The sequence below is a fragment of the Protopterus annectens genome, chromosome 3.part0 (genome assembly GCF_019279795.1).
Source record: "Protopterus annectens isolate FY-2018-M chromosome 3.part0, PAN1.0, whole genome shotgun sequence".
NCBI classification, from domain to species: domain Eukaryota; kingdom Metazoa; phylum Chordata; order Ceratodontiformes; family Protopteridae; genus Protopterus; species Protopterus annectens.
The window spans coordinates 483490087-483507586 of NC_056731.1; the positions used below are offsets into that span (position 1 = coordinate 483490087).

Genomic DNA, 17500 nt, shown 5'->3' on the forward strand with positions numbered 1-17500 from the left:
AAAAAAAAAACTTTTGCAATGTGGTTTTTATTCCTTGGAGGCCTCTTGCAGGGCCGCATTTACTGGGTCTGTGATTAGAAGGCATGCCTGGCTCAAGGAGCAAAATCTGCCTGATCATGTTAAAGCTAAATTGTTTGATGCCCCCATACAGCATGTTACTCTGGTAATAAGGCAGAAGAGGTTTTAAAGAAAATGGAAGACAAAGCTAAGTCTAATCAAACTGTAAAAGATTTCTTGCAAGTGCAGCCACCTAGGTTCAGTAGGCACTGGCCTACTAAAAATTGTTTACCACTAAGGCTTAAACTGAGACCCAACGTATTGGTCATAGGCTATTGCATTGAGAGACACACATGTGCCCCTCACCAGGCTGGATAAAGGAGAGTCACGGTTAGTTGTTGGTACCAGAATCCACCATATCACCAATGCACTCTAGTTTCTCAGCAGGTACTGTTATGACCAAATAAAAAAACACAAAGTAACCAAAACCAACAGTAACCTTGGTCGAGGAAAAAAGCACTTGCACCTTGCAAAAAATAGCGTAATAATATTTAATAGCCGCTTTCATCAGAAGACTTCATCAGAATAAACACTATACTCAACAATCTTCTTTATAAACACTATACTCAACAATCTTCTTGATTGCAGAGTATAGTGTTTATTCTGATGAAGTCTTCTGACGAAAGCGGCTATTAAATATTATTACGCTATTTTTTGCAAGGTGCAAGTGCTTTTTTCCTCGACCAAGCTTACTGTTGGTTTTAGGTACTGTTATGACTGTCATAGTCCATGTTGGAGTGAATGATTTGAGATGTGCCTTCCTGAACTATATGAAAGAGAGACATGATCGAGCTCGCTGAATGTGTCCCAGGCAGGTATGTTCCTTGCCTTAAGCAGCATTCTGCCGTTACCTAGAATGATGCCTCAATACAAACCGAAAATGTTTAGTTTCTGATGTCATTCCAAGGGGAATCCAGTACCTGACAGCGTGGGATGACATGATTGACAAACCATGATAATTTTGCCAGAGATGGCCTGCTTCTGTCTCCCTTGGGCTTCAGGCTCCTGGCAAAGGCTCTTGCCTCCCCCATAGTGCCTTTTTTAGGCAAAGCCATGAGGTCTAACCTGCGAACATGAAAATTTAATCAAAACATAAATTAAAGGTCATGCTGCTAAACGCTAGGAGTCTAAACAAGAAACTGCACTCATTGCAAGCATTCTTAGCTCTGGAAGAAGCTGACATTTGTGCAGTCACAGAAACCTGGCTCAGTGCTGTGGAGAGCACCCCAGTCGTACCAGTTTATTCATCCAGACTCCAAACCGTGGACAGCAAAGCAAAATGAGGTGGAACTGCAAGATGTATATAAAGATATACACACCTGTAGGCTGGTCAAACAGTATGATGCACAGGAAACACTCCAGGTACAGTTAACAATTGACAAGACCCCTCTTCAAATCATAGCTAAGCTATAGGCCTCCAACTTTGACTCAAGATGCCCACTCTACCTATCTGGACCTCTTCAAATCTATCAAGATTCAATCCTTTACCCTGATCCTGGGCGACTTTAACTATCCAACCATAGATTGGAGGAAATGCTCGTACCAGAACACAAATGCCCAGAGATTCCTTGATATTTAGTCAGTGCAGATACCTTGGGGCCAGTTGGTTGACACCCCCCAACCAGAGGTGAAAATATCTTGGACTTGGTGCTATGAGTAACCACTGCAGCATCACTACAGTGTCATCATCCCGGTAAGATCCAGCCACATAACTGTCGCTTTGGAAGTCACCATCTCCCCCAACCCCACCCCCACCCCCACCTAGGGTCAAACAAGAAAGCTTCTTGAAAGCTGATTATAGCCTCCTGAGGGAAGGTATAAACAGCTTCACAGCCCCCTCCCCCTCCATAGGAACTGGCACACATGTCCAAACCTACACCAAAGTACTGTATGAGCATTTATATAGCTGGGTGGAATCAGGAATACCAGCCAGGATGAAATCCTCCTCCTCAAAGAAGAGTAAACCGGTCTGGTGGACATCTACAATAAATGAACTCTATAGTAAAAGGAAACATTGCTGTCCAGGATTAAGGAGCAGGCGCGTAATTGGAAGCAATCTCTTCTTAGCCTGAACAAGCAAATAAGAGCACTAGTGAAATCCTCCAAAGCAAACTTAGTCCAAGCTGGCCACATCTACTAAATACAATTATAAGGCCTTCTTCACATATGTCCACAATCTCAAGGGAAGCACCCAGATCTGCTCAGAACTGGTGGTCAAGGACACGAGATAAACACTGTAGATATACCCAACCTGCTGGCAGACAGGTTCAGTGAAAACTTCACTCCTGTCCCCCCATCGGTAAAACAGGACATCCCCAGTACCTGCTCCCTCCCCTTATCTCTAGAGAGCAAGTCATCACTGCTCTCTCAAAGGCAAAACATATAGCCTCCATGGAGCACGATAACTTCCCAAGCTGTATCCTGCATGAACTCTGGCAGGAACTTGCAGCACCATTAGGCACCCTATTCAATCAAAGCTTGAGTACTGGCTTCATCCCAGCCGAGTGGAGGACAGTTACAGTCATCTGTTTGCACAAAGGTGGAGCATCCATCGATCCAGGAAATTATAGACTCCTCAGCCTAACTAGCCTGATCTGCAAGGTCATGGAGCTGATTATCATGGACCTCATTAACAAGGACATTGGTAACTTCCAGACACTTGATCCCACACAGTTTGGTTTTGTCAAGGGGAGGTCATGCCTGTTAAGTGTGGTGGACAACTTTTAGACAGTCACCAGGGCCATAGACTAGGGGAAGACTGTGCACATCGCCTACCTTGACTTGGCCAAAGCCTTTGATACTATTCCCCCACTCGGGTATAATAGATACACTCTCTCAACAAGGCATCAATCCATATGTTGCCAGATGGTTAGCTAACTGGCTCACTGAGCCCACCTAACCAAAATAGGGGAAGCCATCTCAAGTAGTACACCCATAACAAGCGGTGTAACCCAGGGATCAGCCTTGGGACCTCTGCTGTTTGGAATATACTTCTCAGAGGTGCAAGCCAAAATCTAGTGAGCTATGGCTGACCAGGTTTGCAGATGACTGCAAGCTGGGTGCTGTTATCAATTCCCCTAGTAATGTGGGCATCCTCTAAGAGGGTCTCACCCATACAAATGACTGGTGCCAGAAACATGACTTCAGACTGAATACCAAAAAATGCATCATCATTCCTTTTGGGGAGAGTGACATCTCTGCCAATTATCACATTGATAAGTTCCTAAGCACGCAGTCAGTTGTGAGGGACTTGGGCACCCAGGTTGATAGCAAACTGACTTTTGACCACCATATTGCCTCCGTGTATGGCTTTCTACGTGGCCCACCTCATTAGTAAGAGTATCTCATCCAAGGTGGTCATAACATCCCTGTATTCTTCCTTTATAAGACCTATTATTGAGTACAATGCTCCTTTCGGCATGTACCTCACAAAGAACATGTGGCAGCTAGTGAGACCACGCGGGTTCCTCACCTGGAGGATCCAGGGCTTCAAACATCTACCCTACACAAGCTAAAAGCCCTATCCCTCTACTCAGGTCGCATACAGACTCCTTAGAGGTGACCTCTGGCATATATGACGCAATCTCAGACCCCCGCCCTGATGGGACTGCTGCATATGCACAAGTCAGGCTCACTTGAGTAAACCTGCATGTGAGACCTCATCCTAGTCTGTGACTTCAATAGGGCTTGTTGGAGAGACAGACTTTTGTCCTAGAGACTGCCCTTTTGTGGAATAGACTCCCTCTCCACGTAAAGCAGAGTACCTCATTAACCCTTTTTGAGTGCAAACTGGATGGGGAACAGAAAATACACCCCTGGGATTCCACCTGTGTTCCAGCTGGACAGTGGCATATGTTCCACATGGGCTAAATTCTTGGCTAGGCTTGTAAGAGTCTCAGGGCCAGTACCCTCGTAATATCTATGGTACAGCATTTGGAAACTTATTTTAATGTGGACTGATCATATCCCTGGTCATGACTGTTTTTTTATGTGTTGGGACACACAAATGCCAAGAAATTTACCTTGAGCAAAGCTTTAGCAGGGAATCTTGTACTTGATGAAATTTGGCATCCAGGATGGGAACACTCAAAGTTGTTAGACCTGATCATAATTTTTGTAGTGCTTGGAGCTTTATGTTCCATGTACTACCGGTTACAGAAAAAGTTTTGGGGGTGTAAAGTCTTTGAAAGCTAGTAAAGCACTTATTGCCGTCAGGCAAACTGAAACCAAATGCCCCTCTCTTGAACTAATGGCCTTAAAAGCTGTTGCATACTTATACTAATAAACTAAATAAAGTGTGGCAGAGCAAAATGTTTAACAGGTTTTAAAAGCCGTTTTACCTTCTGCATTGTTTGCCATCCTGCACTATCCACAGTTGGTCCCTAGCATGAGTTCTGATCTTAACAGCTCTATGTATCCTTAAGCTTCATGTACCCCAGGTGCTGTTAAGATCGAGTCTCATGCCTAGAGCGTCCTTAAGTTTATCTTTCTCCTAGATTTTGGAGTGTAGTCATGATGCTTCGTGTCTTTCGTCTTTTTCCTGGTTAGGGATCGCCACAGCGGAACTCCGGTTCACTTAATGATTCAGTAGTTGATTTTTATGTGCCGAGTTACCAGCCCTGACGCACAACCTTCAACGAAGGTACGCCCATTCACGCATGTCTCCACGCAGAAGACGTTCTAGCTGAGAATCGAACCAGACAGCATCTTACTGTGAGGTGACAACGTGTACTATAAATATTTTAGCTCCTTAATTTTAGTTTTCATCTTCAAAATAATTCCCCATTCTCATTCCCTGTAGTGGAGCTCTTTGTTCTCTTAACTTAAAATGGATGTGACCTAAACATTTTTTTAAAAAGTTTGATATCTCACAGTTCAGTTATGTTCATATCTGTCGAACTGTAAATGTTACTAAAAAGCTGTAATTGTCAAACTGTTCTTGAAAAAGTAATCTCAACAGTGGTTGCATTTGTTTGATTATAGGTGTGAAACTAGTAAATATTTTTGTAATGTATTAACATAAAATCTTGGTAACTATTTAAGCAGCGCACACACTGCCAGCAGCCTTTTCTTCATATAAAGGCTAAACCTTTCTTTGTGTCTCTGATTGTTATATTTAGAGAAGCATGATCATTGTCTCAGTACAAATATAATATATACGTATGTTATATAAATGGTCAATATCTCTCTAGCTGCACTAGACAGAGGTCAAATATTGGCACAGTTGTTTGCCATCATGCAAGCTTTAAGATGAAATCCTGTAATGCCTTGTATGTAGTCTGGTTTTAAAATTAATGCAAATGTGAATAAGCAGTGTTTTGACACCTAGCAGCCTCAGTAGGATGTAACTGCAGAAATGTCTGGAAGATTTCTTCAGCTGTAGTCAGTTAAATGAAAACAGACCACACATTTTCTCCAAATGATGGCATTGACTATATGTTAGGTACTGAATCTATAGAAACTGCAAGATTAAGTAACTGAAGAATTGGTAGTCTGCAAGACAAGGATGGAAATTAAAAATTAATTTTTATAAAGAAGTCCTTGAATCCGCAAAATATTTTAGGTATTCTGGTGTAAAGTAAAAAGGCTGACATTCTAGAACAAATAAATTTCAGCTCGTCATTCCCTTAGATGTTCTTCATCTCACATTGCTGCAGTCCTTACACTTGGGTAGTCCGCTGTCCTCGGTCGGCCCGAATATCAAAGTATAAGGCTGACGTCGGTCAAGGCGCATTAGACTGACATCAGGATGTCAGGGTAGAAATGCGCATGACCGACGTCATATCCTCAGTCTTTTTTGCCGCATGGTCCGATGCAGAAGCAGCGTTGCAAGTGCCGGTTGGCGTTCTGAGATTTTTCGAATTCGGGGTTTCAGACCGAGTCAAAGTTGGCTAAGTACCCCGTTGGGGAATATTTTAGTTTTTTTCTTGCCTCAGTGGTTTACCGGATGTCAGAAAAAGTGAATAACTGTATTTCTTGTGGGAAGCAGATACCGCATAGAGATTATCATACTTTGTGTATTCCTTGTTTAGGGCCTGAGCACGACGTTGTGGGGTGTCGCTTTTGTGCTAGATTCAATAAGCGCACTATTAAGAGAAGGTTAGATTGTGCCAGGTTAGTCTTCGGGAAGCGATGCAATTATAATATGCCGTCGGATACTCCGACACCCGCTTCTTCGAAGAAGCGCAAGGACAAAGCAGCTAAGCCTAGGCAAGAAGAACCGTCCGTACCGGACGCCGGTTCTTTAGAGGTGCCGGTGGAGCCGGTGGTTCCACCAGAGGTTTCTCTGGAGTCCCAGGTGGAGACTTTGTTATTGCAGGATGTGGCCTCTCAGGAGGCAGGTTAGGCTGAAGGGGCCTCTCAGGTTACTGTACTCCCTTCCCTTCCTAGGGTGGTTAGGCCCTCTCCTTCTGTTGCCAAGGCTTCTCCCAGAGGCAGGCCAGGTTTAGCTTCAGTTGGTGTCACCCCTAGTTCTTCAGGTTCTGTGCCCAAGAAGCATATGCTTAAAATGGCAGAAGATTTGATTACTTTGATTAGAGGTTCTTTGCCCCCTCCTGATAAGACCTAGGGTGGAACCTGAGTTGGGGAGTTTTGAGCAGGCTTGGATGTTTCAGAGTCTTGACTGAAGACTTGCAGGAGTATTCTCCTTATTCTGATTCTGATGTGGATGATTCTACTCCTTCTGCTTCTCCTCCTGAAGATTTTTCTTTTCAGAGACTCTTCATTCCATGAGGGAGCATTTTAAGTGGGAAGGTCAGGACTTCTCTGATTCCAGGAAAAGGCTTAGGGAATTTTTGTTTTTACCCCAGCATAGGCCTTTGGCTATACCTCCTGTTCTGGACGTTGTGGAAGATGTGTTTTGCGGAGGCTTCTCTTAATCCTGATTCTTTGCCTCCTGCTCCTGTTAAGCGGATAGGTATTATAGGGTGCCTGAAGCTCATAAGTATCTTTTTAAGAGTCCTAGGGCGGACCCAGAAACTGTTAGTCAGGGGCCTAAGGGTGTTAAGGCTTCTGTTGTTAAAAATCCGGTTCCTCCAGATAAAGAGGCCAGGGCTTTGGATAGATGGGGAAAGAAAGTCTATACTTCTTCCACCCTAGCTATGAGAGCTTTGAATTGCCAGTTTCACATGTTGAAATACCAAAACTATCTGCTATCTCAATTGAAGTCTAAGGTAGATGCTCTGGCGGAAGGTATTGAGTGTAAAGAGTTACAAGATTTAGTACATGTTTCTGAACAGGTGGGTAAGCATTCTTTGCAATGTGGTTTTGATGCTGTACAGGCCTCATCTAGGGTGGCTGCTACTGGGTCAGTTCTTCGCAGGCACGCCTGGCTGAGGGATCAGAATTTGTCTGACCATGTTAAGACAAGGATTTTAGATGCTCCTGTACAATCTGATGTGTTGTTTGGTTCACCTGTTGAGGCAGTCTTAAAGAAAATGGAAGACAAGGCTAAGTCTATGCAGACTGTTAAAGATTTTTTGCAGGTTCAGCCTCCGAAGTTTAGTAGAAATTGGCCTACCAAGGGGTGGATGTATCCTTCTTATGATTCTCAGTCTAGAGGTAGATCTAGACGTGGTAGGGGCAGAGCTCAGGGCTCTTTCAGGCCTAGAACAGGGAGTTCACCTGCACAGTCTTCGGGTGAGGGCAGGGGTCAGTCCTTTCGTAAACAGACCCAATGACCTACCTTTTCAGCTGCCAGAGCCTTCTCGTCTGGCAGCACCTTTGGGAGGAAGATTGGCACTTTTCAAGGAAAATTGGAGTTTAATTACCCAGGACAGATGGGTATTGGATATCATTCACCGAGGTTACAGGTTTTATTTCCATACCTTGCCTCCTTTCAAAGGCATGCCAGACGTTCCTCCTCAGCAAAGAATAGAGGTTCACAAACAAATTTCTCAGTTACTTCACATAGGGGCCATACAGCCGGTACCTATGCCAGAAGTGGGCCTAGGATTTTATTCTCGCCTGTTCCTAGTACCAAAGAAAGGGAACACGTGGAGACCAATTTTGGATTTATCTATCCTCAACACTTATCTGGACATTCCCAAGTTCAAAATGTTGACATTACAACAGCTTTTACCTCTGCTGGGAAAAGGTCATTGGATGGTAACTTTGGATCTCAAGGAGGCTTACCTTCATGTTCCTATCAGACTGAGTTGCAGAAAGTATCTGCGTTTTCGGGCTGGGACTTCTCATTATCAGTTCTCTGCATTGCCCTTTGGCTTATCTACTGCGCCCAGAGTGTTCACGAAAGTTCTGGCTCCAGTGATAGCTTTCTTCAGGCTAAAAGGGATACAGATCTATCCTTATTTGGACGATTGCCTGATTCTGGCTCAAGGAAGGGACGAGCTTCTTCATCATTTGGAATATGTGATAGCAGTGCTCAGATGCCTGGGGTATTCTGTGAACTAAATAAAGTCCAGTCTAGTACCCTCTCAGGACATGTGCTTTCTGGGTGTAAGACTGAATACAGCATCCCAGATGGCCTATTTGACCCCGGACAAACAAAAGAATCTTTCCCTTTACTTTCATCAATTGTCTCATCAGTCCAGGCTGACTGCAAGGACAGTCCTTCAAGCCTTGGGGTTCATGGCATCTTGTATTCTGGTGCTTCCCAATGCCAAACTGCATACGAGGAAGCTGCAATGGTATCTCAAAAACGTATGGACACAGCACTGCCAGGATCTGGACACTGTCATTCAAATAATACCTTGCATTCAAAAGGAATTTTTGTGGTGGGCTCAGGAATGTCACCTAAACAAGGGACTCTCTGTGACCCGGCCAGAGGCGAGTCAGATTCTAACGACAGATGCCTCAGACAAAGCTTGGGGAGCTCATTTAAATGGAAAGTGGATACAAGACAAGTGGCCTGCCAGACTACAACATCTACATATCAACCTGAAGGAGATGTTAGCAGTCCAGTTTGCATTAATAGCTTTCAAGGATTTACTTCTTCCAGGGCAGGTGTTGATTCTAACAGACAACACAGCTGTCATGTGGTACATCAACAAGCAAGGGGGAACACATTCTTATCCTCTATGCAGGCAAGCAATGCTTTTGTGGGAGACTGCTCTCAGTTTACAGCTTCATCTTCAGGCAAGGTTTCTGCCGAGCACAGAACTCCTTAGCAGATGTGTTGAGCAGAAGAATTATGGATCCCCACGAGTGGAAATTGGATCCTCATGTATTTCAGAAATTGACAGTGTCATGGGGAACTCCAGACATAGATCTGTTCGCTTCTCCACTAAACCACCAGCTGCCAAAGTTTTACACGAAAAGGTTTCATCCCACAGCTTGGAAAGTGGATGCTCTTTCTTTCAATTGGAGCAATCTTCATGTGTATGCCTTTCCACCTCTGCCTCTCCTCCCAAAGGTACTTCTAAAGGTCAGACAGGACAAGCCAAGGATGATTTTAATAGCTCCAGATTGGCCTCGACAGCACTGGTACCCATTACTGAGAAGTCTGGTGGAGCCTCCATGGCCTTTGCCTTCGATTCCACACCTGTTGTCTCAGGAGGACAGTCATTTACTCAATGTCAAGCTTCACTCTCTTCACCTAACAGCCTGGCATATTCTGTTTTGAACCATAGAAGGTCTCAACTTCCACAGCAAGTTTTGAATGTTATTTTGGAAGCTAGAAGGCCTAGTACAAGGAAAGTGTACGCAGATAAATGGAAGAGATTTTTATGTTGGAGTGCTGCAAAGGATTTTGATGTTTCTGAGCCTAATTTAAGTATGGCTCTTCAATATCTTACTGAGTTACTGGACAAAGGTTTGTCCTTCTCTTCTATTAAGGTTCATGCTGCAGCAATTTCGGTTCACTATGATTGTGACCCACCATTGTTTTCTCATCCTTTGTTCAAGCAATTTCTTAGAGGGGCAAAGAATTTAAGACCCCCACGTAGAGCTCCTACTCCTGCTTGGGACCTCAATTTTGTGTTGGAGAAACTCACTCTACAACCTTTTGAGCCTGCAGCTACTGCTGAGTTGAAATATTTATCATGGAAGACTGCTTTTTTGTTGGCCATTACCTCTGCAAGAAGGGTTTCTGAATTGCAGGCCCTTATGGCAGTTGAGCCTTTCTTAATTTTCCATAAGGATAGGGTATCTTTGCGTACTAATCCTTCCTTTATGCCTAAAGTGGTTTCTAGTGTGGCTTTAAACCAAACTATTCATTTGCCTACTTTTTATGCAAATCCCCAAAATAAAGGGGAAAAGATTTTGCACACTTTAGATGTACACAGGCAGTTGCGTTATTATTTGAGCAGGACTAAAGGGTTCAGGCAGTCTCAGCAGTTATTTGTTTCTTTTGCTTTGAGTTCTCAGGGCAGGCCTGTGTCAAAACAAACTATTTCTAAGTTTATTGGGTTTTGTATTGCTTTCTGTTGTTCCCATCATGGTAAGGAGATTCCAGTTGGAATTAGGCCTCATTCCACTAGGGCTACTGCCACTTCGACAGCTTTTTTAAGGGGGGTGGCAACTAAGGATATTTTGGAGGCAGCTACTTGGAGTTCAGTGCATACTTTCTCTAAGCATTATCACCTTCCACTTTACTCTAAATCTAGGGCTGGTTTTGCCACTGCTATTTTACAGGGCATTTTGGCAGCTCCTGCTGCTTTATAGTTGTGCCATCCTCCCTTACCTCTGCTTTGGGATTCTACCCAAGTGTAAGGACTGCAGCAATGTGAGATGAAGAACATAGTACAGTTTTGTACCTACCATAAATGTAGATGTTCGAAGATCCACATTGCTGCAGTCCATTTAACCCTCCCTCCTTCCCCTCTGTTTTTAGAGGTGGTGTGGGGTGGATTGTAAATATTGTATTTATTGTATATATTGTACATAGTGTTAGTGCAGGGTGGTGGCTTGGTGGTTTGCTGTCTTTTGGTTTTGACCTTTCTTTTAGGGTCTTCTGACATCTGGGGCAAGAAAAGACTGAGGATATGACGTCGGTCATGCGCATTTGTACCCTGATGTCCTGATGTCAGTCTAATGCGCCTTGACCGACGTCAGCCTTATACTTTGATATTCGGGCCGACCGAGGACAGCGGACTACCCAAGTGTAAGGACTGCAGCAATGTGGATCTTCGAACATCTACATTTATGGTAGGTACAAAACTGTACTTTTTCTTTTTTCATATTAAGGTTCCCTGAAATCTGAAGAAGAAATAAGGGATCTAGGGACCCAAGTAGATAGTCAGCTTTCCTTTGATAACCATGTTGCCAAAGTGGTTAGAAAATCCTTCTATGTGACCCATCTGATCATGAAAGGGTTTGCATCAAGATCTAAGGATGTACTGGTGCCCCTGTACTCTTCCCTCATCAGACCCATTAGACATCAGCAGCTGGAGAGACCACAGAGGTATCTAACCAAGAGGATTACTGGCCTCAAACATTTGCCCTATGCAACACGATTGAAAATGCTAAGACTGTTCTCTGTTGCATACCGCTTTCTCAGAGATGATCTCTGTCTAACGTACAGAGCCATGTCCAACCCAGAATTGTTGAACATGCTCCATCTTAGCAAAACCAAATCTACTCGAGCTACACGCTCTAGGGATATAAACCTCAACACAACAATGAATAGAACATGCTGGAGGGATAGATTCCCTTCGCAGAGACTTCCCTTACTATGGAACAGGGTCTCGATCTACATAAGACAGAGCCCCTCACTATCACTCTTCAAGAGGAACCTTGATGAGTGGATGGGTAACAAAGTTCACACCGGGGATCACACCAACAGCATTACTAGATAGGGGCCAAGGGTACTAGCTGCTAGTACAAGGGTCCAGGGAACTACTAAAGGGGGCGGGGCGGTGAATATTGCACAATGTGGCTGGGCTAATATATGCCTTCGGGCAGATAGCCAAGTACCAACCTATGAACCTAAGTCTGCTAACAAGTGTTCTGTCTGTCTAGGAAGGTTTAGGTCACTTAATGTTATTCTGCCTTAATTTTGAAGCATCCTTTAAAAACATTCTTCAAGTGCTTGTAGTTAAGTTGGTTTGAGAGTCTTTGCTGTTAAAAGCTGCATTTATGGAGAAAATATTAAGAGGACCTACTCCACATCAGCACTAGGAGTTAAACGCTAGCTGTAAACTCTCGGGGAATTTTGGGAAATTATTCTTCACTTAACATGTGGAGTCCCAGCTACTGTCCCTTGTTGATGTAGCCTGCAATGAGAGTGTCCTGGTGATATCATACAAGCCAAGATTCAGTGATTATAGCCCCATCACGTCCTGTATTTTGCATTAGTTCTTTAATTTCTTGTTGTGAAAACTTGCATTTGTGTAGTAGCTTAACTTGTGCCCTACTTGATTCAGTGTTTTTGTAGTGCCTGCCTTTTCCTTCAGCTTACTAAAAAAAAAAAAATATACCCATAGTTTGCCCCGTCTTTAGTGTTGAAGTTTTAAGTTTGGAGTATCTTCAACTCTTTAGCTTCCTTTTAGATATGTTAGAGATGTTAAATCCTTTCTGTGGCTTTTGGTAAGTCTGAAGTATTGGTTTTATAGGATAAATTAAATATTTTATTAGGTTCTCTGCATTTGTAAAATATCCCCTATATCTTTATTTTTTTCTTCATATCATTGTACCCGAGTTATGTTATACTCATGCTTAGTCTTCAAAATCATATCAGTTGTCTTCAGTATCTCCCTCTTTCTTGCTGTAAATAACCAGCAAAGTTCTGGGCTCTAGTTTGTATACAACAGTTTATATGTTGTAAGGAAAAAAGGCAGTACATTAAGTCACGTGCTAAAAGCTTAGCAGGATGCTGTTTTGCTGTGCTAATGAACATACTGAAAGAAAATGATTAAATGTGATTTGACAGTTTCCTATTAGTTCAACATTGTAGGGACTATAGTCTAAAACGTTGTGGTGGGATTCACAAGGCTGTTATCTAAATAACAGCAGCATAAAATACATAAGCGTGGGTCTAACTTTGCCCACATACTTGTGGATGTCTTTGGATAATTTTTTTTTCTTTTCAGGTTGTACAGGATGCAAGACTTGCTGTCTTAACTTGTCCCTTTGAACCACCAAAGCCCAAGACCAAGCACAAGTTGGATGTGACTTCAGTGGACGATTACAAAGCCTTGCAAAAATATGAAAAAGACAAGTTCATTGAGATGATAACTCAGGTATGCAATTTTTATTCTTTTTAGCTGCTAGAAATTGACCAACCCACCCCTTCTGTCAAAAAATCTGGAGGAATTTTGCAAATGGGGAACTCTACTTGGGCAGTTGAGTCAGCCTTATTTGCAAGTTGTTGCACTTGTCATGTAGAAGGGCTCCTCTTAATAAGCATCTTTCAGAATAGCTTATGGCAGTAGTCTGCTACTTGATTTATTTATATAGATTATAAAATTTGAGCATTCCCTTTAATGTTAAACTGTTTCTATAAGGAGCATTTATTTACAAAATTCCATTGAAAGTCAACCAAACATTTTAAACATTACAGCCGAAAGTTGTAAGTCTTACACCCCAGATTAATTGTGAGATACTTCAAACTGTGCACTGATTTTCATTAGCAAAACATTTTGTAAAGTTCCCCTGTGTGCCTCGACTGTATTGTGACCCACTTCCTAGAGGCACATACAGTATTTACTGTTGAAATGCTTCCCATTTATTTTGTTTTTAACTGCTGGGTATAATCACCTCTTAATCTTCCATTTACAGATGGTTAACCTTTTCTGTGGTTTTAGGCATGGTGGTGGTATATGTAAATTGACTAAATCAGTTAAGTAGGTAGGGCATCTTTATTTCTCCCACAGGGATGGCATCGGAGGGATATATTCTCCTAGATCTGCTAGCTAAAGTGATTTTATCTAGAGTAATCCTTTGTACTCTCTTCTTAGTCCTTTCACCCTCTGGGTCACAGGTGGGATACCAGACATGACTAGAGCTTTCTGGATTACTTGTGTTTATTTTGGCTTTGGGGACAGATTCCTCCTTAAAATAAACACAAGACCTGTCTTTACTGCCAGTGGAGCAACATAACACATAGAAGTGCTTTGTGTGTAGAGAATTCACTGAGTCATCTGTCTGAAGGAGGAAAAATTCAGTTAGGGTTTATTTGAACAAGCATGATTTGCTGAACAGTGCTGTTCATTAGATCACCTTTAGTGTTCTCAAAATCTGGAACTTTCACCACTAAGGCTTAGTATCCTTCCCTTGTGAGATGCACATTTTTCCCATGGCACCCACTTGCATTCTGGTATAAGAGGTGCATGCGTGAATGCATGTCATTTGCATAACCTTTTTTCTGCATTCATATATGCAGACATCTGTCATCACAGATGGTTTTTCCCATACTGTTGGTTAGTCTCTGAAGCTCAGGCAGATAAGTGCACCATATGCAATTGATTTTTCCTTTATTTTATTAGTTTGACTTGTGTCTCTGCCAAAATAAAAGCAGTGTAACTGTAGTGGGCACATTCATTAACGTGACTGTTGCACTTGTTTTTGTCTGGGGGCAGAACACTGTTAAATCCTCTCATGTCAATTGGGTTTGCTTCTCAAACTCTAAGAAGTTTCCTTAGAACCCTTTACTGGTATCTTGAGAACAAGAAATTGCTGCTTTTGGTGTACAACTATGCAGTTATCTTTAGCTTCAGCATTTTATCCTCCAGCTGAAAAGAAGCAAAGGAAAAAGCACCAAAAGTGAACAACCTGTTGTATGTCTGAGACTGGGGAACCTGGTGAGATGCTTTCATGGTCCCCAGTCCCTCTGTTGGCACCTCTTTTGCCCTGTAGCAATGCCCCGTGAAGGCCCCTACAACTACAGAAAAGGACAGTCTGTATTATCTCTTCTGTCAGCTATCTAAAGAATAGTTTCCTGGAACCTATTGTTCCTTAAGGTGAATGGGGGTGTTCATCATATCTTCAGAGAAGAGACTGAAGGATGTAGAATAGAGGTATGATCTTTAGCTCCAAAGCCGTAGGCAACATCCCATGTAAAATGCAGTGGTGGACAAAACATGTACCCCTACACTCCTAAATAAGTTTCTTCTGATAAACCTAGTACTTAGACATCTTAAGATGATTGGTTTGTATTAGTGCATGGTCTGTTAATTGCTGTTCATGCCTTAAAGCCAGGACAAGCTACTCTTATTGTGCCCTTACAATAGAAAAAGGGATTCTTTGGAATAAGAGTCACTCAGATGGAGGTTTGAATTATGCCTCTTAGACCCCCTTTTCTTCTAGGATTCAGATGTGAAATACACACACTTCTGACCCTCCAAATGAGGACATTTCTTTGGGTGAGACTGTTTATAATTTAGATAATTTTAAGTTAGAAGAGAATATATCTGAATGTTTTGAGCTTCTCCATATGGCTATTCAGAACCTGTAGCTAATCCCCCAGTGCCTAGAGATTTAAATGCCTTTTCATCAGCTTCCTTTACCCCACATCCTTAATCTCCATCTAAAAAAACAGACAGTTTTTACAGGTTTATGCAGAAATTTGTATAAAATCTTATCTCTGGGTTTGGTAAAGGGAGTTGCACTAGTCCTCTGCTTCTGGGTCTTTACCAGAAGATATTGACAACAGAGCCATCAAGAGGTTCTGCTTTTAAAAAAGTCTTGTGTATATAGATGCAGATTATATATCTACAGCACTGTCTTTTAGGGTTGTTAATTGTCAAAAACACATGGTTAATTTTAGCAACCTGGGTAAGATGATTTCTGAGACATAAGGTCAAAACTTAAAGAAATGCATCATTTCTCCTCTGTAGTTACTAAATACATTGCATAAAATGTTAAAGGAATGCCATACATTGCAGAATGTAGAGCATCTGCTACTAGCTCCATTATCAATAGGCATGAGTGGCCAAGGTTCTGACTTGTACCAGAAATTGTGAAGGCTCATTTATTGAGAATGCACTCTTAATGTAAAAAAAAATGTTGTTTTTGTGGCCCTGACCTAGGTGAAGTGATGTGAGGAGTAAAACAGAAATTACCCTGCAAAACCAGGCTGGCTGTTTTGAAGCAATCCCTGTCTAATCAGCCAGAATCAGGCAAGGACCAATTTAAGAAAAAATGTCCAGTCCAAGCAGAGTTCAAATAGAAATCAGCCCTGACCATCCGTGTTCAGCACCCATTTCTCATATTTTCCCAACACAGACCAAGTTAAGGATCCTCCTAGAATTGCTGCTGAACTTTCAAATTGAGTCTCATTATGGGAAGCAACCATTTTAGATTCCAGGGTGTTAAAATGTCGTAGGAAGATGTTAAACTTGATTGATATTCCAGACCAAACATGTCCACGTATGCTTCAGGTTCCCAAAGATCATGAACACTGTGTCCTTTATTTTAAACCTTCTTCCACTAAGAGTAATAGAAGTACCTCAGTGCCTATAAGGGAAACTTTTATTTTCACGACTGTTTTCATAACGCAGTGAAGAAGCAGACTGAAGGCCAGTTCTAGATCTTCACAGTTTCAACAGTTTATTGATGGTTCCTAACTTCAGAATGCTCACACTTTTTTAAACTTTCCTGCCTCTTCTGTATTCAGACGCACTTTGGATTACTCTTAATGTAAAAAAATAGTTACACATTCCTATCCACAGGGTTACAATTTTTTGCCATTTGCTGGTACCATCAATTTACTTTTTGCCCTTTGGGCTTTCTGCAGCCCCAAGGGTGTTCAGAAATGCCTGGCTCCTTGTATAACAATTTGCAGGCTCCAGGTAAATCACTTCTGTCCTTTAATTGAACAAACTATATATGCATATATGTATATAATTTTAATCTACAAAATCTTACTAAAATCTTACTAAAACTTAAGCCTTGTACTCCTTCAGCCGACCAATTACCTTCTGAATATTTGCAAATAGCAGACAAAGTTATTGCCTTTCCCATATCCATCCTACTTAACAGAACCATTAATGAAGGAATCATTCCAGACATCTGGAAAATCTCCATCATCCCCCTACATAAAGGTGGTAAATCTAATGACTACTCTAATTACAGACCAATAGCTCTACTATCACCTTTAGCTAAAGTCATGGAAAAATGCATTCACCATCAGCTACTAGACCACCTAACTAAACACGACATTCTGGCTAAGTGCCAGCATGGCTTTAGGCCATTTCATAGCACTACCACCGCTGTACTATCTTTCACTGACTCCATCTGTAAGAACCGTAATAACAACATCCTCTCTTCTGCTCTCTTCATCGACCTTTCAAAGGCTTTTGATATGGTTAATCATCCACTGCTTATAAATACTCTTGAACTTCTTGCTATAGATACCCCAGCTATACAATGGTTCAAGTCTTACCTTAACAATAGGCAACAGGCAGTTCTCTGGGAAAATAAATTATCATCCCACCTGCCAGTCCCCCTTAGAGTCCTCCAGGGCTCCATTTTAGGATCTCTTCTCTTTTCACTATTCATTAACGACCTTCACATAGCAGTCCCTGATGCCACCTGCATTCAATAT

The 17500-nt window shown here is 42.2% G+C and overlaps 1 protein-coding gene across 1 annotated transcript in view; it reads left to right on the plus strand.

The window, feature by feature from the left end:
• The window catches only part of CCT5 (chaperonin containing TCP1 subunit 5), a 559422-nt gene that overhangs the window by 114573 nt on the left and 427349 nt on the right, over positions 1-17500 (plus strand). The window contains exon 6 of the mRNA XM_044064906.1: positions 13047-13196. Within this exon, the coding sequence (XP_043920841.1) occupies positions 13047-13196 (150 nt within the window). The remainder of the gene's footprint in view (positions 1-13046; positions 13197-17500) is intronic.